We start from the raw sequence: 24567 nt of genomic DNA on the forward strand, positions 1-24567 counted from the left end.
GCAGTTTGGTTTCATGGTTTCAGAGCATTTTTAAGGAGCTCATTTGGGAAAATCCCTGGTAGGATTTTAATTAGAAACTTGGCTTTCATTGACACAGCCTTATTAATTATTGGGGAAAAAAAGATCTCAAAACAGGCAGGATTAGAGACTAATGAGAGAATTTGTTAAAAAGAGGAAGATATGACATGACTGTTGTTGCACTGATGGAATTAGTGATTCATTTTATAATTTATGGGTTTGCATACAACATAATGACATTTAGGAACAAGAAAACTCCCCCAAACCTGATTTTTTTTGTCAATATTGACAATTTACAGCCTTGTTTTCATTGAGATCTTACACTCCTTGGGTGGCATGTTTATATTGTTGTATGAGGCTGTAGACATGGTTGTTTTTGCAATAAAGTTGGACATTTTAACACAGGGGTCGATGGGAATGGGCTCACTTTTGGACATTTCATATTTCTCCCTACAATACAGTCTTTGGTCGACATTTCACCAACTTTTTAGGCTCTAACATCAGTTGAATTTGATGAAAGGACAAGACAAGGTTCCATTTTTTAGGGTTTTGACACAACAATGCTGATATTATTCCATTTGGACAATTTTTCTGTAAATAAGAGGGCATTCTTGAGTCTTTTTTGACTGATTTCAAGTGATTTTGGACAATCTTTTGAGTAATTTGGGCCAAATAAAGTTGGACATTTTAACACAGGGTTCTATGGGAATGAGCTCGCTTTTGGACATTCCAGATTTCCCACTAAAATACAGTCTTTGGTCATCAACATTTCACCAACTTTTGAGGCTCTAACATCAGTTGAATCTGATGTATGGATAAGACCACCATCTGACTGCACACATTTCTCAAAAACAGGACTCTGCTGTCAAAATTTTGGACACTGTTCATGGTTTGCACACAGTTTCCAAAACTCCTGAACTCTTTTTGCAAAAGACTGAACACATTTTTGCTCATTTGAACACACTTTTTCACTCATAGCACACATTTTTCAAACAGTGAACACTAGGAAGCAGAATTGGGACACTGTTCCAACACTGCTGTCACAATTAAGACACAACAGGTCAGAACTGAAAACACTTTTACCAATGAACTGAACACTATAAAACCTGCTGGGAAGCAGAATGAGCTGTTCAGAATGGATGTCAGAGGAGCAAGAGGTCATGCTGGAAGAAGAGGATGTGGACGACCCAGACCACATCCAGAACCAGAACCTGAACCTGGACCTGCCCCTGCACCTGGTCCTGGACCACTTTACATGTATGTAAATGTTGTTTGTCACTTCAGTGACATGTCTATACTGGAACAATACAAGCAGTCAGAAATGTTCTGAGAATACTGTAAAAAATCTAATGTATAATTCTGCTTCACAAGTGCTGGTAAAATTACAGAAAGTCTACATGACTGACTTTTTCTCTGTTTGGTGTGTGTTTGTTCCAGAGAGTTTTTCAGTTGAATTCTGATGATACACAAGAATAAATCTATGTGGATGAGGCTGGTTTCAACCTGGCCAAGAGGAGGAGAAGAGGGAGGAACATCATTGGACAACAGGCTGTAGTCAACGTCCAGGTCAGCGTGGGGCAACGTAACCATCTGTGCTGCAATAAACAATCATGGAGTAATTGATCATCATGCAGTTCTGGACCCATAGAACACCCAGCATTTGTTGACTTTCCTAGATGGACTTCGAGGGTCTACTGACATGGATGTAGCAGGACGTTTGGTAAGAAGACGCAGTTTTTGTTGTTGTCTGGGACAATGTTAGTTTTCATAGAGGACTATTGATTCAGGAATGTTTCAATATGAACCTCAAGTTATTGTGGTTTTTCTGCCACCATATTCTCCCTTTCTGAATCCTATAGAAGAATTCTTCTCTACATGGAGGTGGAAGGTATATGAGCAGCAGCCATACTTTGGGAAAATCTCTATCAATCAGTGGTCTTGGCATGTGGTGATGTTTCTGTTGATGCATGTCAGGCTGGATCAGACACACTAGGTCTTTCTTTCCAGAGAAAACATAGCTTATGATGTTGATGAGGTCCTGAGGTCTGACCAGGCTGAAAGAATTGATGCAGACATGGTGTAAATATCTGCAGACTGTACTGTGGACAACACAGTGCTGTATTTTTTTGTCTAGCATTATTTTTATTTTGTAATGTACAGTCAGGCACTGCCATGACCTCTGATTCATTTATAGGATGTGTTTGTGTTTAAGTTGTCATTTTTGAGGACTGTATCATTTTTTTATACTTCATGTGAGAACACAGTGAGAGAAGAGTGTTTTGTATTCAGCAGTGCAGTGTCCTAGTTTTGCTTTGTGTGTCTTAATTTTGAAAACAAAGTTCAGATTTTGACAATAAGGTGCGCTTTTGACACAAGTATGCAGTGCTTTGTGAGTTGTGTTCAGATAAAGAAAATAGTGTGCAGTGTGTTGGGAAATGTGTGCTATTTTTCAGGAACAGTGTCTTATCAATTAAGAAAAACTGTAATTAGAAACTTGGCTTTCATTGACACAGCCTTATTAATTATTGAGAGAAAAATCCCAAAACAGGCAGGATTAGGGACTAATGAGAGAATCTGTCAAAAAGAGGAGGATATGCATTGATGGAATAAGTGATTCATTTTATAATTTATGGGTTTTCATACAAAATAATGACATTTAGATCCTGAGAGGAACAAGAAAATCCCACAAAACCTGCATTTTTTTTCCTTGTCAGTAACGAGCATCGTATCAAAGCAGGAAAAGGCCCAAACTGTGGTGTTTCCGTGCAGCTTTTCCTGCTCATTCCATCCACATTTACACCCCAGTTATTGCCAGCCGATTCCCAGCATGCCAAACTATCCTGTTTCGTTTTGTTTTTCTCCTCTGGATCTGTGCTACCTTTCAGTGGCATGTTTTCAAGTGCATCTCTCTATCTCGACTCGGCGAGAAACGACCCCATCCATCACCCCGCCGCCTGTCAATCTCCTCGGCTCGGCCCAGGAAATGAGAGCTTCAGATGGTTTCCTCCCCTGATGATGGAGCGGCGGCAATGGCAGGTAATTAACGGAGACGAGAGCTACAGGATGCACGCTGCTTCGTTGGGTAGCGTTAGCTGGAGACCAACGCCGAGAAGAAGATCCTCTGATGAGATTATTTATTTAACTCCGGAGCTCGGGGTTGTTAAAACTCGCTGAGCTCTCAGGGTTGTTGGGATGAACTGTGTGGAGTGTAGAAGTAATATTATACCTCAGTCTGGGCTGAATAATGCTCGAGCGGATGTTACTTCCTGATCCACACAAGCTCTTGAAAAGCTATTGGAGTCAAAAACAAAAAGCAAAGTCGCCACCAGAGCACTGAGAAATGTGGTGAAACTAGAAACACTCCAACAGGCCTGATTCATGCACAACTTTCACAGATTTCAAGCTGTGTTTTTCTAAAATTTACAATTTCATTTAAATTATTTCTTCTAGTAACAAAAAAAATCTTAGATTTTAGTCAGAGTTCACTTATTTGTAATTTGAGTTTTGTAAAATATTTTGGCAGAATTTTAAGAATTTTGTACGTTTTTAGACCTGATTTTTTTATTTTCACCCTCAAAAACACCCCCTTTCATTGTAAACATTGAATATCTCCAGAAAAATAACTATTATATCCATGAAACTTGATGAAGACCCAAATGATCAAACGGCTCCTGCAGAGGACACATTTTCAATTATTGGTGCCAAATCTTTCAAACAAGACTGGAGTTTTGGGACCCAAAACTAAGTTTGTTAAGATGTCATTCTATCTGTGTCTTTACCAAATTTCAAGGCTGTTGAAATTAAATTTCTGAAGATATTGAACCCTTAAGATGTTTCTGTGAAAGACATTCCTTTGAGGGTGAACTTATATTATTCTCAGCTCTGAAAACATGAAATTCAAATATTTGACAGATCTTAGTTTTGTGCCGTAAATAAGACATGAAACTCTGAACGCTGCTGCCACTGAGCTCTCGTCGAATCCAGTTGAAACAACAAAGGAAAGCCGAGCGGTGAGAAGTGTGGAGGAAATATTCTCCTCAGTTTGGGCCTCAGACGTCTCCAGGGAACAGAAATAAATCAAGTGTGGTCTCATCAGCAGCAGCACATCATCTCCACTTTACATCACCTGCTCTCCTGCTGATTAAAAATAATCCTTTCATCTGGCTTAAGAAGAAAAACATCTTCACCCTGTACAGTGTTTCTGCTCCATTCAGGCTGCAGCTCTTTGTGACGACTGGGTTCATTAGTATGGATGGAAAATCTCACTAAAACTGTAGATCTGTGATAGCTCTGTGTCACATGCACTGATGGGCATTAAGGCTGTTTAACTACTGACAGTTATTTTTAATCTAATGCACTGAAAACACATGAAATTCTCAGAATTCAGCCAAAATATTTGACAGAACTTAGTTTAAGGTCCCAAATAACAAATAAATTCACGTCACCATTTCGTTAAAATATCAAAAAATTGGAACCTTGTCTGGTCAGACTTTCCACACATCAGATTCTACTGATGTTAGAACCTCAAAAATTGGTGAAATGTTGACCAAAGACTGGATTTTACTAGAAATATGGATCCATTCATATATAAATGTAAAAGCCATCGACTTTCAAACTTGCATCGAAAAACTAAAGCAAAAACAAGTAATTGAAATTTTGATGACCTAAATTCAGACAAACAAATCCAGAAACATAATTTAAACACAATAAAATTCAACGTTAGAACTTCAGATTTCAAGATTTGGTCAGACTGATTTGCTTCCATTGTTTTCTGCACTGAAATGTATTTAAAAGTGCATATTTTGGACTTTTAAAAGCCTCTATACTGCTTAAATCTCAACGTATTTGACAAGCTTTTACTGCTTGTTTGTGTTTAAACTCCTGTATATATATCCTAGCATCTGCTGCAGGTCTCTGAGCTCCTGTTCTGTGGGTTTTTATTATGATTGTCGTCGCGTCGCTGCTCCTCGGGGTGTCGGATCGTCTCCTCTCAATGTCACAAACTCCACAGCTTTCATCAGACTTAAAGAACACAAAGTCCTCTGTGGACGAGGGTTTTTGTTTTGTTTTGTTTTCCTACCTGGATCTGCAGCGGCAGGTTGGCGCTGACGGTGTACAGCAGCAGCTTGGTGGGCTTCTCTCTGCACATCAGAACCAGCTCCAGGTCCATGTCGCCTTTGATCAGGAGGCCTTTGGCCACCAGGCCGACTCGAGTCACTCCACACAGCACCGAGGTACCGTCAGACCTGAAGACGAGGGTTTAAACATTAGATCTGCAGCGTCTGAACGGTTCTAAATGTGCAGCTGTGGGTTATTTACAACAATATTACACTTTATTGTAACAAAATGCTTCACAAGGCTACAAAATAATACAGAAAGTCATAAAATGATCAGTTATGAAGTATAAAAACCGGATTCAAATTTGTTCAAAATAACTCAAAACATGCCAAAAATTACACAAAATTTATCCAGAATGATCCAAAACTTGTCCATGACTCAAAACATCCTAAAAATGACTCAAAACATCCCCCGAATGAGACCCACAATTTGGCCAAAATGACTCAGAATTTGCCAAAAATGAATCAAAAAATGCCTAAAATGATGCAAACTTTACCCAGAATGATCCCAAATTTGTCCAAAATGACTAAGAATCCAGGGGCTGCACAGTGGTGTAGTGGTTAGCACTTTCACCTTGCAGCTAGAAGATCCCTGGTTCACGTCCCGGCTTTCCCGGGATCTTTCTGCATGGAGTTTGCATGTTCTCCCTGTGCATGCGTGGGTTTTCTCCGGGTACTCCGGCTTCCTCCCACAGTCCAAAAATATGCTGAGGTTAATTGATCATTCTAAATTGCCCGTAGGTGTGAATGTGTGAGTGATTGTTTGTCTCTGTATGTAGCCCTGTGACAGACTGGTGACCTGTCTAGGGTGTCCCCTGCCTTCACCTGAGTCAGCTGGGATAGACTCCAGCCCCCCCATGACCCTAGTGAGGATTAAGTGGTGTATAGATAATGGATGGATGGATGGACTAAGAATTCACCCAACATGACTCAAAACATGCCTAAAATGACACAAAATCTACCTAAAACGATGCAAAACTTCTCCAACATGACTCAAAACATGCTCAAAATGACTTCAAATTTGCCAAAAATGACTCAAAACATGACTAAAATTCTGCAAAATTTACCCAAATTGATCCAGAACTTGCCCAAAATGACTAAGAACTCACCCAACTTGACTCAAAACATGCTCAAAATGAAGCAAAAATTTACCCCAAATGACTTAAAACTTGTCCAACATGACTCAAAACATCCCCAGAATGACTCAAAATTCGCCCAACAAGACCCACAACTTATCCAAAATGAATCGAAATTTGCCCAAAGTGACTCACAACATGCCTTAAATGATGCAAAATTTACACAAATTGATCCAAACCTTGTCCAAAATGACTCACAACTCAGTGAACCTGAATCATCTCTGCAGTCTTGCTCTTCTTTTAATCACATCTGAGCTAAAACTGCTTTTAAACCCTAAACTGTTGATTCACTGAAAATTACAAAAGTATTTTCTCACTTTCTCAAGTCTCACATCTTTTTTTTTTCTTTTTACTTTTTCAGGATTTCAGAGTAGAAGCTACAAGTTAACTGTGCTGTTGTTTACTTTCACTTTCACTTTCCAAAAACCAGTAAAACCTGACTGAGAAAACTGCAAAAATAAGAAGATTTAACAGTTTAATTCTGCACTTTACTGTGGAATGTAGCATCCAGTACACACTCTGGAGCCTCTAAACCTGTCTTTTAAAACATATATTATGCAGTTTGTCGTTATTTATCAAGGACTTCAACGCAGATCCAGTTTATTTGAAGCTGAGGTTTGTGTCCCTGACATTTCTGCCGACAGTGGAAGGAAAAGTTTGCTGGTGTTTTTGTTTGTTTTTTTGGTTGCTTTAAGCTCGACAATCAGTTTAGCTGCTCTGTGTTGGACAAAATAGATCTTCGGGACACACCGGGATAAACTGCAGCACAGTAAAAAAAGGCTGTGAAGGTTCATAAAGTTCTGTTTAAACTGCATCCTGAGCTGAAATATACAAAAATAAAGTCTATATGTGATGCATTCAGGGGTCTGCAGGGAATGAATGAAGAGCCAAAGATGACAAAATGTAAAATCCTTGAAGACGCTTGTAATTTACAGACGCCACAATTCTGATTTGAACCTGAAAAAACATGTATTTGATTAATTTCAATGCAAATTAATTCTATTTATTTATTTTTTTAATTCTGCAGTGAAACAGCCTTCAGCATTCTTTGCTTTGATTAACTCCCTGAACCCAAATACTACCGACAGGTTGGAATGGCATGTTTCTTTACAAAGATAACTAAATAAACACCGGTTATTAGAGCCAGAAACTGGAATGGAAATGTAAGTGAAAAATAAGATTTACAACTTTCTGACAGCGTTTGAACTACTTTTCTGTCACATATCACTAATTTCATGAAGTTTGCTTTATTTTACATTGAAAAATTTGCCAAAAATAAAGGATTTGCTCTATTTCGATTCTGTAAAAAGCCAAAAAATTTTACAATCTGAGGCACAACTATGAAGCCATCAGTGACTCTGCTCTGACCAACAGTCATGCAACAAAAATTCAGAGACTACTCAGCTGAACTGCAGGCAGTGTAAGAATAGAATAAAAACATAAATAATTAAATATTGATAGCATGTGGAGCCACCATTTCTTTTCCAGTGCTGGTTTCTGGAAAATTACACTCATTACTAGAGCCAGGAACTGAAGAAAAAATGGAAAGAATAGTAAGATTTACAACTTTCTGACAGTTCTTGAGCTACTCATCAACTTTGCTCTATTCTACATTTAAAAATTTGTCAAAAATAAGAGTGGTGCTTTAACAAGATTCTGTAAAAAACAAAAAAAAATCAACAATTTCAGGTGCAACTGTGAAGCCATCAGTGACTCAGCTGTGACCAACAGTCATTCAAGAAAAGCTCTGACAATTCTTGGCTGAACTGCAGGCAGTGTAAGAAAAACTAAATATATATAAACAGTTAAATATTGATATCACGTGGAGTCACTAGTTCTTTTCCAGTGTTGGTTTCTGGAAAATTACACTCATTATTAGAGCCAGAAACTGGGGAAAAAAAGGTAAGAATAGTAAGATTTACAACTTTCTGGCAGCACTTGAGCTACTTGTCTGTGACAAATAACTGTAGTTTCATCAAGTTCGCTTTATTCTATATTCAGAAATTTGCCAAAAATAAGAGGTTTGCTTTGATAAGATTCCGTGAAAAAATAAAAATTCAACAATTTCACACGCAACCTTGAATCCATCAGTGACTCTGCTAGGATCAACAGTCATGCGACGAAAATTCTGAGACTTTTTAGCTGAACTGCAGGCAGTGTAAAATAAAACTTAAATGTAGAGCCACCATTTCTTTTTCCAGTGTTGATTAAACCTGTGGCCTCTTCGAAAAATGTTGTACATGCTGATTACGTGTTTTTTTAAAAAAGTTTTTCAGAATAAGTTATCAAGAAAATTCTACTGATTTTCTCTTTTTTTAAATGATTTACAGTATAATCAGTGTTTAGAGACTTGCATTCCTTTTCCTTCCTTCTTGGTGTTTTTTCTGTTTCCATAGAGCTGCAGAGTGTGAAAAACAATCCAAAAATGAAGAAAAATGTGACAGAAACTCCCAGAAAGTATTTCAATTTAAGGGGTTTAAAGATCTGGCTGCCTGGTTTGTTCTCAGGTATTGGAGCTATAAATACGGATCAGAAATAAATCTGATCCACAGATTTTCTGCTGCGTTCTATTCGCAGAAGAACCGGCTCGGTGCTATATCTCCTCAGGAATGCTTCGCTGATGCAGAACCTGTGTGGATATTTAGGCTTTAAGCCAAAACGCAGAGAATTTATGGGTCTTTGTCGAGCGAAGTTTAATCATCCGATCATCGAGCCTGAAGAAGGTCTACAACGGCTTCACGAGGGAAACCAAGCCAGAACACGTCATAAATTCACCTCACCTTTCCCTAAAAACACACGAAGAAGTCCAATGTAGAACTGGACGGTAATTAAATACTGGGTCAGTTCATGAACTATTAATTAGAGAATTCAACCAGATTCTTCATCCACAGGAATTTTAGTTTAATTAAGGAACGTTTTACCTTCATACTGTGAATATTTTCAGAGTTGTTCAAAATAAAAAAATCTGTCCGAAATGACTCAAACCCTCTACTAAACAATGAAAAACTTGTCCAAAATTCAGATTTTGGACATTTCTGAGCCTCATAACTTCATGAATAAGTATTTTTCTACAAGTTTCAAGACATTTTTTTCAAGTTTTAAATAGTTTAAGACAAGTTTCGAGATATTTTTGAGACGTTTCAAGATATTTTCTGCAGGTTTTGAGTCTTTTTCAAGATTTATTTTGGTCATTTTGGACAAATTTGGAGTCTTGGACACGCTTTGAATTGTTTACTGTAGGGTTTGAATAATGTTGGACAGATTTTGTCATTCTGAACAGATTTTTAGTTATTTTGGACAATTCTTGTGTCATTTTCTATAAGTTTCAAGACATCAAGGTTCAAGATATTTTCCTTAAGTTCAGAGTCTTTTTCAACAGGTTTTGAGTTTTTTTGAAGATTTTTTTTGGTCATTTTGGACAAATTTGGAGTCTTGTTTGTGTCTTTGTGTCAGTTTTTATTAGAACTCAAAATTGTTTTTCCTTCTAAAATGTCGTGTCTATTTGCTTGACTGATGAAGGTCTGATGCTCAGAAATGATAGAAAAAGTCTATCAAAAAGTGATAAATTTGGACCTTTGAGGGCCTGAAACTCTGTAAATATTCATAGTATAAAGGTAAAACTTAATTTAATAAACTAAAGTTATTGTGGATGAAAAATCAGCTGATTAAAGGAGGTCAGGGGTTGGACCTACTTTGTCTCGGCAGCTTCCTCCTCTGTCGTGTTGTCGGCAGCCTTGTTGGTGGTGGACATCTTCTCTGAGGGTTTGTCGAGGCCGTCCATCCAGTCAGAGACCTTCTTCAGGGCTCCCTCCACGGTGGACACCAGCGACTGGACGGCCTCCAGCTCCTCCGGCGCCGGATAAACGCTGGCGTGTTTGGCCATGACATGGCGGTCGTCGTTAGCAAACGATCTGAACGACCTCTGGGATGAAACGAGAAGAAAGAACCACCGTTAATACTTTATACTCCTTCATATTAAACGTGAATCGCAGCAGGTGAGCAGGTCAGGGTGAAACCTGAGGACACTCGTGGAGGAAACGTGTCGGCTGATGGACCTAAATGGACTCGGATTTCTGGCCTTTATGGCTCGCGACCTTTGAGATGGTCTGTTTGCCTCGACATGATCATTAATCAGGATAAATGTCAGGCTGCTCATTGGGCTCGAGCGCTGCAAAGGCCCTCCTGCATCTGTAGGAACTCACTATTATCATTATCGGACATTTTCAGGGCTAAAAGTGCTCGAAAATAAACCAAACAGTGCAAATGGGAAACAAGAAGTGATGGTTCGCAAGTCTTGAGCATCGCATCGATGTGGCAGAACTTTAAAGATGCAGCCCCAACATCAGGTTTTACCCACATGGATAAAATTTGGTAGAAACAAACATCACATCCAGATTTACAGAAAAGTCTCTTGGAGTCAAACCTTAAGTCCAATACGATGTCCACCATTTTGAGTTTACGGCACCATTTTGGTGCATTTTTTTCCCATTTTGCAGCACTTTGACGCCATTGACTCCAACTCACATACTTTTACTTTAAATATGTACTACTAGCTTCAATCACAAAGTATATACTGGTTCATATATTATGTGTACAATCAAGATGTGAAATGGGCTTATTTTACTAGTGTGAGACAACTGTGCAAAGGATTGTGAGTCAGAATGTGCAGGATAACATGTTGACTTGCTAATCGCAAAGTAAAACCAGATGTAGTCGGACATCTTGGTATTTTTGGAAAACTACATTTGACATACTGTGTATTAACATGTACTAAATCTTCTCCCAGAGTACCATAAAGCATGGAGGATACGGAAAGGTTATTTTGGGCTTCTGTAAAAAAATGGAAGTGCATCAAGCTGGACTCAAAGGTAGAAGGTTCCAATGTAGTATTAGAGGGTAAATGTAGTATTAGAGGGTGGGATGTACTGTGGTTCCAGAAGCTCTTAAAGATGTAGAAAACCTGTGTTCTGTACATGATGTCAGTAAATGTGTTGTCAATCAGCTGTAGTACCTGGTTGTTCCACCAGGTGGAGCCTCTTATTGTTTAGTACTGTAGAGACCAGAGGAGGCATCACTCAGACGACAGGCAGAGAGCATTGTGGGAGCTTAGCTGCTAAAGGGGCACCATGACAAAGACTTCCGTGATGCTTAATGACCTCCAACCAGAGCTCAGTTGTTCAAGACAAATTTGGATGCACTAGAACTGTGTTTTTATCTTCCATTAGTGGATTCATTGATAATGCTACAGATTATTAATTAACCAAGTTAGTGGATGTAAACAAAGGACTGGGCTTCAGTTTGCACCGATATGATCAGGTTAAAAAAGCCTTTATCAGCCTTGATGATGATCGTTGAGACTGAATCAGGTCATTGTTATTCAGGATCTTTACGTCTACAGGAAGTTTGAATCTTCCAAAAACAGCAATAAGAAGTTTTGTTTAAAGTTCCGTCTCAGTCAGGAGGGTCAACAGTTACTGGAGGTACAATCAGCCAATCGACAATACCACAGGAAATCAAGGTTTCCGTAACTCACTCCTCTGACGGAGAAAAGTGAAATTATGCAGCACTGATGGTGTTTGAATATCGCCGGTCTGTCAGCAGAATTACTGCATGCATCAAACCACAAATGTGCTCTCTGTGTCCCAGGTTTGACGGTTCATTGTGTCTCCAAGGGCATAAATAAAACTGATTTCACGGACTTTAACGAGCTCTGCAGGTCCATGTGATACTTTAATCAACTTGTCTGTTTTTACAGATCCCGAACAGGCAAAATCTAAACGCTACATCATATAATGGCATTTAAAAACCCTGTTTAGTCCTGTCATAATTTGTCCAGTTAATTATTGCAAATACGTATGTAAATGGCGATATAAGCAGCAGATACTGCAGTATTTACAGTACGGCCTTCTTATTTAAAGGTCAACGCAAACTCCCCCACAGGTGAACTCAAGAGTCCCTTTAAGCCATGTTAATCTCATTTCTACTGGTGTTACGATGAATTATGGGATGGTGGAAGAACTTCTCAGGAGAGCAGAAGCTTTTGAAAGCAGCAGATTAAAAATTAAAGATCAGAAAGAAACATTTGAGCCGCACAACAAATTTGGAGAAAAGAAACTGAAAATGGGATATTTTGTTGGAAATTTCCACCAGATGACTTTAAATTCTTCCCGAAATAGAGATCAACCAGTCCAGAAGGATCGAGGGGATTTAGCAGGGGTGAATCTCAGCATAAAAAGCGAAAACCTGCTTTAAAAAAAAAAAACATTTGGAACCATTTTCGTGTGGTATAAAGCTGGCAAAGACATCCAGAATATTTTTTTTGCTTTGGATATCATTCAGATTTGAGTTGTTTTGCTGATTTACGCATTCAAACCAATCGTTAATCAAAAATCAATCGAAAATTCCAAAACACTCTCAACAAAGCACCTGTTTTTAGTCAACATTATCCCTTCTGTATCTAAAATACGCCATACATCCAACCAAAAAATCAGAATGATTCAAGAGAGCGCCGTTTTTCCCAACATGCTGCGCTACACTCCTGCTAACGCACAACTGTTAACCAAACTGAAACCGTCTTAAATCTTCACCTGAATTCAGTGCATCTCCTAGAGGCAAAAAGACACTTTAATTTATGTATTTACTAGTTGACAGTGCACAGAGAAGCTTCTAGACATTGAGGATGGCCAGCGGAGGTTTAAACATTCGATCTACAGCCTCTGAACTCGTCTAAATGTGTTGAAGCGGGTTATTTACAACAATAACAGACTTTATGATACAAAAAAAGTTCTAACCCTGCAAAGACGCATTTGTTGGTGCAACGTTTTGGTGCGCCGACAGTGGGCAGGAGTCAAATTTGCCCAAAATATCCCAAAACAAGCTCCAGAATTATTCTAAATTTGCCCAAAATGACTCAAAATTTGACCAAAATGGACCAAAACTTCTCCAAAATGATGCAAAACTCGCCAAACATGACACAAAACATGCCCAAAATAACTCTGATTTTGGCCAAAATGACTCAAAATCTCCCCAAAATCAGTACCCCGAAACGTTGCACCAATAAATGCGTTCTTGCAAGTTAGACAGTGTGCAGGAGCCAAATTTGCCCAAAATGACTCAAAATGTGCCTAAAATGACACAAAATTTACCCAAAATGATCCAAAATATGTCCAAAACGACTCAAAACTCACCCAACATGACTGAAAACATGCCTAAAATGACTCCAAATATTCCCAAAATGACTGAAAACATCTCCAAAATGACTCCAAATTTGTCCAAAATGATTCAAAACATCCTCAAAATGACTCCAAATTTGCCCAAAATGATCCAAAACTTGTCCAAAATGACTCAAAATGTACCCACAATGACTCCAAATTTGCCCAAAATTACTCCAAATTTGCGCGAAATGACCCAAACCTTGCCCAAAATTACTCCAAGTTTGTCCAGAATTACTCCAAATTTGCCCAAAATAACTCAAAATTTGCCCAACTTGACACAAAACTTCCTCAAAATTACTCCAAATTTGACAAAAATGATAAAAAACTTGCCCAGAAAAACACAAAACTTTCCCAAAATGACTCAAAATTTGCTTAAAATGACTCAAAACATGTCTGTGCATCAAAACGTTGCATCAACAAATGCGCCTTTTATCCAGTTAGACAGTGTCCAGAGAAGTGGAGCCTGGTGCTGAAAAAGGCAAAAACACTTCAAGAAGAGACAAAAAGAAATGAAAACTCAAGTAAAATTGTGCAAAATTGTGAGGTTTTTTTTTTTTTAAGCTCGTAAAGGGGCACCATGACAAAGACTTCTGTGATGGTTAATGACTTACTAGAGAGAGCTAATGGGTCAAATTCATTCTACATTGTAATTGCTTTCGTTGAAACCAAATCTTCCCTTTCAATGTTTGTTTCCTTGCCAAGAAGCGTTTTTATTTCTTGCAAATGAAGTTAAAAATAAACTCCTAAATTAGAGCCTTTAAATTGGAATAAGTTGGATGTAGATCAGTTGTGGAAAATGAGAACTATGTGTTTCCTTTTTGTAAGAAGCAGCCGATAAAGTTGTCAGATGATTTTTGACTTAATTTCATTTCAGATCACAATACTGAAGCTTCACTGCGACCCTTTAGTGTCCACAAACTTCTAGTCATTCGCTGAAAGTGTAAATTCTCCCCCACCGAGTCTGATATCTTACTCTGAATGAAAACCATTCATCTGCTTTCTCTGACGGGTGCCATGTTTTAAAGGTCATCAATCAGAAAACGGTCTAATGGTTCAAAGATGGATTATCATCATCATCATCATCCCCATCGCTCATCATCAAACAGCATCATCAAAGTGCCGCTCGCTCGCTGTAATTACAGACAAACCAGCCTCAGATTTCTGACCGTTAACTCGCTGGAGGCGGCGGACTGAATCCAAAGCCAGACGGACGTCTTTGAACTCGAACACGTCGCTTTTTAATTCGCCTGTCGAGCTGCAGCTAGCTTCACATTTAGCCATAACCTAGCCTTCTGTTTCATGCTGAGTTCTCTCTCCTTCCTCATGGTTGTTCTGTTTCCATGGAGCTGCAGGACTTTATGTTACTGAGAAAAATGTGACAGGAGCAAAGAAACGGCTAAAAACTGCTTGGAGCTTAGAGAGTAAACAAAGGTGGAACATTTTTCCTGCAATATTCTGAGGATGTTTTGGGATGTTGTTGAGGTAACGCATTAGAGAAATTAGATAAAAAATAAATTCAGCATTGGTTCAGAAACAGTGAACAGAGGAATAAGTTGTTGGAGATCCATTCAGCATGGTGAAACATCTTTCTACTGATGATGATAAGAGTAGAGAGGAAAAGTCTGGAGAAGCTGGAAACATGGAAATAGTTAAATATCTGTAATATGTGGAGACAAAACGGCCACAAAGATACACAAAATAACATAAACGAGACACAAAATGACAGAATCAAGACACAAAATGACCAAAATTATACAAAAAAATGAACAAAACGAGGCAAAAAAGACAAAAACAAGACTAAAAAAATGACAAAAACGAGACACAAAATGACAAAAAATGATAAAAAAAGACCAAAACAAGATCACAAAACGAAAAAACATGACAAAAAAATTACAAAATTAGACACATGATAAAATCGAGACAAAAAATCATCAAAATGAGACAAAAACAACAAAAACAAGACAAAAAACAAAAAATGACAAAAACAAGACAAAAAAACAACCAAAACAAGACACAAAATGACAAACACAAGACACATAATTACAAAAATTAGCCAAAAAACAACAAAAACAAAACAAAAAATGACAAAAATGAGATACTAAATGACCAAAACGAGGCAAAAAAATGACAAAAAATGATTAAAAAAACAACCAAAACAAGATCACAAAATGAAAAAAACATGACAAAAAAAACCCAACCAAAACAAGATAAAAACACGATCAAAATGAGACAAAAACAACAAAAACAAGACACAAAACAACAAAAAATGACAAAAACAAGACATAATGACAAAAATGAGACAAAAAATGACCAAAACGAGACACAAAATGACAAGACAAAAAAAATGACAAAAACAAGACAAAAAAATAAAAAGACAAAAACAGAAAAAAATCTGACAAAAAAAATGAAAAAACAAGACACATAATTACAAAAATGAGACACAAAACGACAAAAATGAGACACAAAACGACTAAAACAAGATACAAAACGACAAAAACAATGCACAAAATAACAAAAACAAGACAAGAAATGACCAAAACAGCGCACAAAAGGACTGAAACGAGACACAAAATGACAAAAACACTACACAAAATGACAAAAACGAGACAAAAAATGACAAAAATGAGACACAAAGTGACCAAAACAAGACACAAAACGACCAAAACAAGACAAAAAAATGACCCAAACAAAACACAAAATGACCAAAACAAGACACAAAACGACCAAAACAAGACAGTGTGCTTCACCACCAGCGGACTCTTGGATAAACGTCGTTCGTAGATGAAAACTGGCGCTCTGCTCTGCTTTTACAGCCCAAGGTCAACCCTCCTCCTCCTCCCTCCATCATCCTCTGCTTCCCTTTTCCCTCCGTCTCCTCCGGTAAGCAGCCCTCATTACAGTGAGTTATTTATGACGCCGCTTTAATAATTCATGGCCGTGGATCCCGGGGGGCTGGAGCTGGAGCTGAGGGTCGTTCATCACCACCCGGCTAATCTGTCCCCGAGCCGCCGGGGGCATCTGAGGTTTGGAGGTGTGGGGCGACACCCGGGCAAACACAAACCAGATCTAAATGAAAGATTAAGACGTCCGGTTCTGGACGCCGGCCCGGCCTCGTCTTCTCGGCCCGACTCCTTTTATTCGTGAGCTACGAGACAGTTGGGAGTTCGGTGGCAATTACAAGATAACGCCGCTCGCAGCTTTAATTAATAGCATCGCAGGGCTGCTTGAATCTGACAGAAATCATTCGTGTAGCGTTTTGTTTTCAGTGTAAAATCACTGAGGAGGACCAAATCTGACACACAGATTGGAAGCAGCCGGCTGAGTTAATGAGGCGTGTCGTATTATTTAGAAAATCAGCAGAATTACACCATTTATCAGTGATAGGGACCGTAAAAAACAAACAATGCTCTGATTTCAGCTTCCAAAGATGAACTATAACACACCATTCTGTTGGAAAACAACCAAATCTGAGCTGAAAATCAGGATATTTAATCAGAATCACTTTATTATAACTGCTTCACTTAAAAATGTATGAAAAATAAACCACTTTCATAAGAATCTGTAAAAAAAACCCCTAAAAGTTCAACAAAAACGAGACACAAAATGGCAAAAATGAGACAAAAAATGACAAAACGAGACAAAAAACAAAAAGAACAAAAAAACAAGACACAAAGTGGCAAAAATGAGATACAAAACCACAAGAAGAGAACCAAACACAACAAAACCTACTGGATGAATGAAATAAATGCAGCATGGCTCAGAAACAGTGAACAGAGGAGTAAGTTGTTGGAGATACATTCAGCATGGTGAAACAGCTTTGTATTCATGAGTTTGTCGAGGTTTTAAGAATCTAAACTGTTAAATCTATCATGTTTTTGCAAAATAAATCTAAAAATTCAACTTTAGTTTTTGATTTTTTTATGATTTATGGCACTCTAAGTGTGTCATGCTGCACAAAATCCATGCTTCAGTGTTTTTCTGCTTCTAGTCCTGGTCTTTGTGTTTCCATAGAGGTGCAGGGTTTCATATTCCAGAGAATAACATGGGAAATATCAGTCCTGGTGTATCTGCCTGTAAATAATCAGCATCTGTGTTGTGATGATGCTTTAATAAGCTCCTCAGAAGGTCATCCTGAAACTCTGCTCCAATAAATATTAAACATTTCCCTCCAATGCATCCTGAAAGCTTAAATTCAGTTTGGCTCTGGAGGCGTAAAAGTCGACTTTATGTGATGAGAAGCTCGGATTCGTTTCTAAAATGTGACCTTGGTGGAAACTAAAGAGCAGCGTCGCCGTGAGAACATCGATTCTCAGCCACCGACCTTCAGCGTAAATCTGCAGAAACACGTTTTAACCTCAACTAAAGGCCACGAGCAGAAAGGAACCAAGTTTTTCTTTACAAACGCTCCTGCAGGTTTAATTGGAAAAAAAAACACAAAACCTTCGACGTGAAGATCTGAAGCCAACGCATGTCTTTTCAAAATAAAATGACTGCTCTGTTGTGAATTCATTTGGAATTTCATAGAAACTGAAGCTACAACCAAAGTAAAACACAATAAGAAGGAAAAAGACTCGCTTCTAAAATATCCATCCATATATTAATTTGACATTATTATTATTATTGTTATTATTACTAATAGTAATAATAATAATAATTTTAATTCAATATGAAATATGTGAATATATATAGATATATAGATAGAGAGATAGATAGATAAATATATCAATTATGATAATAATAATAATAATAATAATAATAATAATAATAATAATAATAATAATAATAATAATAATAATAATAATAATAATAATAATAATTCAAAATGCAACATATAAATGAAAATATGATTAATTGATCGATATTGTCATTTTTATTATTATATTATTATCATTATCATTGTTGTTGTTATTATTATTATTATTATTATTATTATTATTATTATTATAACAATAATAATAATAATAATTTAGTAATTTAGAGTTTTCTCTTCCTAATGCAGTTTGGAATCAGGTCTCTCTGGTCGTCTAAAAATCTGAGTTCCAGTTAAAGTTTAGCTGAAATCAAAGTAGTGGAACAAACTTCAGAAAGATTTTAGTTCCTCCAGATTCTCAGTTCATCCTTCAAACATCATCAGACGCTGCAGAAAGTGACGAGGATTAGAGAGTTTCTGATGCAACTCTGAGAAACGTGGAGGAGAAGAGGATGACCAGCTGTCGGATTCCAGAAGAAACCTCACCTGAGACGCTGCCACAGATTTAATATTATTATTATTTATTACCAGCTTTATTAGAGGTTATTAGTTATAAAAAGATTTAATATTATCCAAACAAACTGGCCTCACCTGAGACGCTCCAACAGGTTTAATATTATTTATATCCAAGTTTATTAAAAGATACTATTTATAAAAAGATTTATTATTATCTAAACAAACTGGAATAACCTGAAACACTTCGAAAGGTTTAACATCATTATTTATTACCAGGTTGATTATTATCCAAACAAACTGGCCTCACCTGAGCTGCTCAGCCAGGTTTAATATTATGATTTATAACCAGGTTTAATATTATTATTTATAACCAGGTTTAATATTATGATTTATAACCAGGTTTAATATTATGATTTATAACCAGGTTTAATATTATGATTTATAACCAGGTTTAATATAATTATTTATAACTAGATTTAATATTATTATTTATAACCAGGTTTAATATTATTATTCATAACCAGGTTTAATATTATTATTCATAACCAGGTCTAATGTTATTATTTATAACCAGGTCTAATGTTATTATTTATAACCAGGTTTAATATTATTATTTATAACCAGGTTTAATATTATTATTTATTACCAGATCTAATATCATTATTTATTACCAGGTCTAATATCATTATTTATTACCAGGTTTAATATTATTATTCATAACCAGGTTTAATATTATTATTTATAACCAGGTTTAATATTATTATTTATAACCAGGTCTAATATTATTATTTATAACCAGGTTTAATATTATTATTTATTACCAGGTTTAATATTATTATTTATTACCAGGTTTAATATTATTATTTATTACCAGATCTAATATCATTATTTATTACCAGATCTAATATCATTATTTATTACCAGGTTTAATATTATTATTTATAACCAGGTTTAATAATATTATTTATAACCAGGTTTAATATTATTATTTATTACCAGATCTAATATTACTATTCATAACCAGGTTTAATATTATTATTTATAACCAGGTTTAATATTATTATTCATAACCAGGTTTAATATTATTATTTATAACCAGGTTTAATATCATTATTTATAACCAGGTCTAATATTATTATTTATAACCAGGTTTAATATTATTATTTATTACCAGGTTTAATATTATTATTTATTACCATATCTAATATCATTATTTATTACCAGATCTAATATCATTATTTATTACCAGGTTTAATATTATTATTTATAACCAGGTTTAATATTATTATTTATAACCAGGTTTAATATTATTATTTATAATCAGGTTTAATATTATTATTTATAACCAGGTTTAATATTATTATTTATAACCAGGTTTAATATTATTATATATAACCAGGTTTAATATTATTATTTATAACCAGGTTTAATATTATTATTTATAACCAGGTTTAATATTATTATTTATAATCAGGTTTAATATTATTATTTATAACCAGGTTTAATATTATTATTTATAACCAGGTTTAATATTATTATATATAACCAGGTTTAATATTATTATTTATAACCAGGTTTAATATTATTATTTATAACCAGGTTTAATATTATTATTTATAATCAGGTTTAATATTATTATTTATAACCAGGTTTAATATTATTATTTATAACCAGGTTTAATATTATTATTTATAACCAGGTTTAATATTATTATTTATAACCAGGTTTAATATTATTATTTATAACCAGGTTTAATATTATTATTTATAATCGGGTTTAATATTATTATTTATAACCAGGTTTAATATTATTATTTATAACCAGGTTTAATATTATTATTTATTACCAGGTTTAATATTATTATTTATTACCAGATCTAATATTATTATTTATAACCAGGTTTAATGTTATTATTTATAACCAGGTCTAATATTATTATTTATTACCAGATCTAATATCATTATTTATTACCAGATCTAATATCATTATTTATTACCAGGTTTAATATTATTATTTATAACCAGGTTTAATATTATTATTTATAACCAGGTTTAATATTATTATTTATAACCAGGTTTAATATTATTATTTATAATCAGGTTTAATATTATTATTTATAACCAGGTTTAATATTATTATTTATAACCAGGTTTAATATTATTATTTATAACCAGGTTTAATATTATTATTTATAACCAGGTTTAATATTATTATTTATAACCAGGTTTAATATTATTATTTATTACCAGATCTAATATCATTATTTATTACCAGGTTTAATATTATTATTTATAACCAGGTCTAATATTATTATTCATAACCAGGTTTAATATTATTATTTATAACCAGGTTTAATATTATTTATAACCAGGTTTAATATCATTATTTATAACCAGGTTTAATATTATTATTTATAACCAGGTTTAATATTATTATTTATAACCAGGTTTAATATTATTATTTATAATCAGGTTTAATATTATTATTTATAACCAGGTTTAATATTATTATTTATAACCAGGTTTAATATTATTATTTATAACCAGGTTTAATATTATTATTTATAATCAGGTTTAATATTATTATTTATAACCAGGTTTAATATTATTATTTATAACCAGGTTTAATATTATTATTTATTACCAGGTTTAATATTATTATATATAACCAGGTTTAATATTATTATTTATAACCAGGTTTAATATTATTATTTATTACCAGATCTAATATTATTATTTATAACCAGGTTTAATGTTATTATTTATAACCAGGTCTAATATTATTATTTATTACCAGATCTAATATCATTATTTATTACCAGATCTAATATCATTATTTATTACCAGGTTTAATATTATTATTTATAACCAGGTTTAATATTATTATTTATAACCAGGTTTAATATTATTATTTATAACCAGGTTTAATATTATTATTTATAATCAGGTTTAATATTATTATTTATAACCAGGTTTAATATTATTATTTATAACCAGGTTTAATATTATTATTTATAACCAGGTTTAATATTATTATTTATAACCAGGTTTAATATTATTATTTATAACCAGGTTTAATATTATTATTTATTACCAGGTCTAATATTATTATTCATAACCAGGTTTAATATTATTATTTATAACCAGGTTTAATATTATTTATAACCAGGTTTAATATCATTATTTATAACCAGGTCTAATATTATTATTTATAACCAGGTTTAATATTATTATTTATAACCAGGTTTAATATTATTATTTATTACCAGGTTTAATATTATTATTTATAATCAGGTTTAATATTATTATTTATAACCAGGTTTAATATTATTATTTATTACCAGGTCTAATGTTATTATTTATAACCAGGTTTAATATTATTATTTATAACCAGGTTTAATATTATTATTTATAACCAGGTTTAATATTATTATTTATTACCAGGCTTAATATTATTATTTATAACCAGGTTTAATATTATTATTTATAACCAGGTTTAATATTATTATTTATTACCAGATCTAATATCATTATTTATTACCAGGTCTAATGTTATTATTTATAACCAGGTTTAATATTATTATTTATAACCAGGTTTAATATTATTATTTATAACCAGGTTTAATATTATTATTTATAACCAGGTTTAATATTATTATTTATTACCAGGTCTAATGTTATTATTTATAACCAGGTTTAATATTATTATTTATAACCAGGTTTAATATTATTATTTATTACCAGGCTTAATATTATTATTTATAACCAGGTTTAATATTATTATTTATAACCAGGTTTAATATTATTATTTATTACCAGAAGAGGTTTAAATGTAAAAAAGCAGCTTCATTTAAATCTTCCACACATTAAAGCCTCCGGCTGTTTTTTTGTTTTTATTTCTGCTCGGCTCCTGTTTTGTGGACATGAATGTTTAAAGATACCCTGCGGTTCAAGTCCAGGTTTTTACTTGTTAACACGTTCATCTGCTGTTTTTATTATTTACTACCAGACGTATTATGAACCAAACAAGCCCTGAAGCTGCAGCGTTCTGCTGACAGACTTTCATTTTTAATGCTGATTCTATTGCACAAACATATGCTTTCAAATTCTTTATTTTTAATATTGTGATTAATTAAAATATTATTTTTTAACAGTTAGTTAATAGTTAATTTATTAGTTAAATAGTTTTTAATATTGCACAAAAAACAGGACAATTCTTTGTTATTTCATTGTAAATCTAGCATTTAAAAAATGTCAATATATTTGAAAATAGGATTTTTTTTGTATTTTCCATGGTGATTCTATTGTACAAAAATGTGTATAAATTTTCTATTTTTTATATTGTGAATAAATAAAATATTATTTTAATCTTTAAAAAAAAAGGGGGGGGGGATATCCCGCGGCTATTAATTTGTGAATCTATAATTTAAAAAAAAAAAAAAAAACATTTACAAATTGGACATTTTCTACTTTAAATATTGATAGTACGGTACAAAAATATAGTAAAACTTTCTATCTTTTAATATTATGAATAAATAAATAATTATTGATAATATTATAAAGAAAATTTCCTTGCTATTTTTTTTTTAATTCTAAATATATTAAAAATAGGACACTTTCTGTTATTTCATGGTAAGTTTTCAGTAAATAACAATATGTCCACAGTAAAAACAAATAAATAATAAAATTATTATTTCTATATTTTATTGATAACTATTTTAAAAGAAATGAAGAGTAAATTTTTAATTTTTAATGCTAATATCTGTTGTGAAAAATAAGAATTTTTATTGCAAATCTAGAATTTTAAAAATATAAAGCTACTTAAAAATAGAATATTTCTTGTTATTTAGCTGTAAATATATCACACAAAAGTTAAATATAAAATACAGGAAATAAAACAACAATGAAATCGTGGTAATTTAAAAATATGTTTTAAGAACATATGAAACAAAGTAATAATAATAGTTATAATAATAATAATAATAATAATAATAATAATAATAATAATAATAATAATAATAATAATAATAATAATAATAATAATAATTATTATTATTATTATTATTATTATTATTATTATTATTATTATTATTATTATTATTATAAAAGTCTTCAGAGAATATTATACCACCGTTACAAAGAAGTTATGTTTTTAGGACTATAAATTCTAGCAAAAACACCAATATAATCTTCTAATCAGGTCGTAGTGTTCTATTTGTGGCAGTGCAATATTTAATGATTTAAAAAAATTTACCTCCGTCTATTTTCCTTTTTGCTTCTTTCCAGGAAGCTGCACTAATGAGCTGCTCTATGAAGCACCAATGATCCGACCATGCAGCAGGAAGTCTGAGAGAAGCTGGTAGTATAATAAAAGGAGCAGATCCTCACCATGTCCAGGCAGTCCAGGCAGGGGTCAGGAGGGTCTAGGTGAGGACCAGGGTCCCGTCTCTCGGCCTCCTCATGCAGTCCAACGCCACTCAGCTGTCGGCTTCTCGCTCAGAGCGTCGCTGGAACAGAAAAAAAGGAAAGACGACAAACCTTCAACACATCTGTGGACGGCGGTTTGTGCACGTGGCCTCGGTGATACGGCTTTGGTGCTTGTATTTGTACAATTCGCTGCTTAAGATGTGGGTGATCCAGGATTTAGAGCTTATTCTAAGCCGCTCTCAATAAACATGGGCTAAATGCTTTAAATGCATGGCTGCATTATCGAGGCCCAAGTGATAATCCTGAATGTCAGACTTCAGGCCATTGTGCCGAATGTTTTACAGCTTCTAATCACAGAAATCTGGAAGGGTTTTTTTCATCTCAGCAGCTGCAAAACTGCAGCAGAAGTTAAAATAGTAGACATTAAATATTCACAAACTGGCTACACAA

At 34.0% G+C, this 24567-nt stretch overlaps 1 protein-coding gene across 3 annotated transcripts in view; it reads right to left on the bottom strand.

Moving 5' to 3' along the window:
• LOC111582069 (spermatid perinuclear RNA-binding protein-like) overlaps positions 1-24567 on the bottom strand; it is a 120405-nt gene that overhangs the window by 61386 nt on the left and 34452 nt on the right. For all 3 annotated transcript variants that reach the window (XM_055011360.1, XM_055011361.1, XM_055011362.1), the window contains exons 2-4: positions 24079-24197; positions 9964-10193; positions 5099-5264 (exon numbers count right to left, since the gene is read on the bottom strand). In XM_055011360.1, the coding sequence (XP_054867335.1) occupies positions 5099-5264; positions 9964-10193; positions 24079-24081 (399 nt within the window). In that variant the 5' untranslated portion in view covers positions 24082-24197. The remainder of the gene's footprint in view (positions 1-5098; positions 5265-9963; positions 10194-24078; positions 24198-24567) is intronic.

Source organism: Amphiprion ocellaris, chromosome 6 (genome assembly GCF_022539595.1).
Source record: "Amphiprion ocellaris isolate individual 3 ecotype Okinawa chromosome 6, ASM2253959v1, whole genome shotgun sequence".
In the NCBI taxonomy this organism is placed as follows: domain Eukaryota; kingdom Metazoa; phylum Chordata; class Actinopteri; family Pomacentridae; genus Amphiprion; species Amphiprion ocellaris.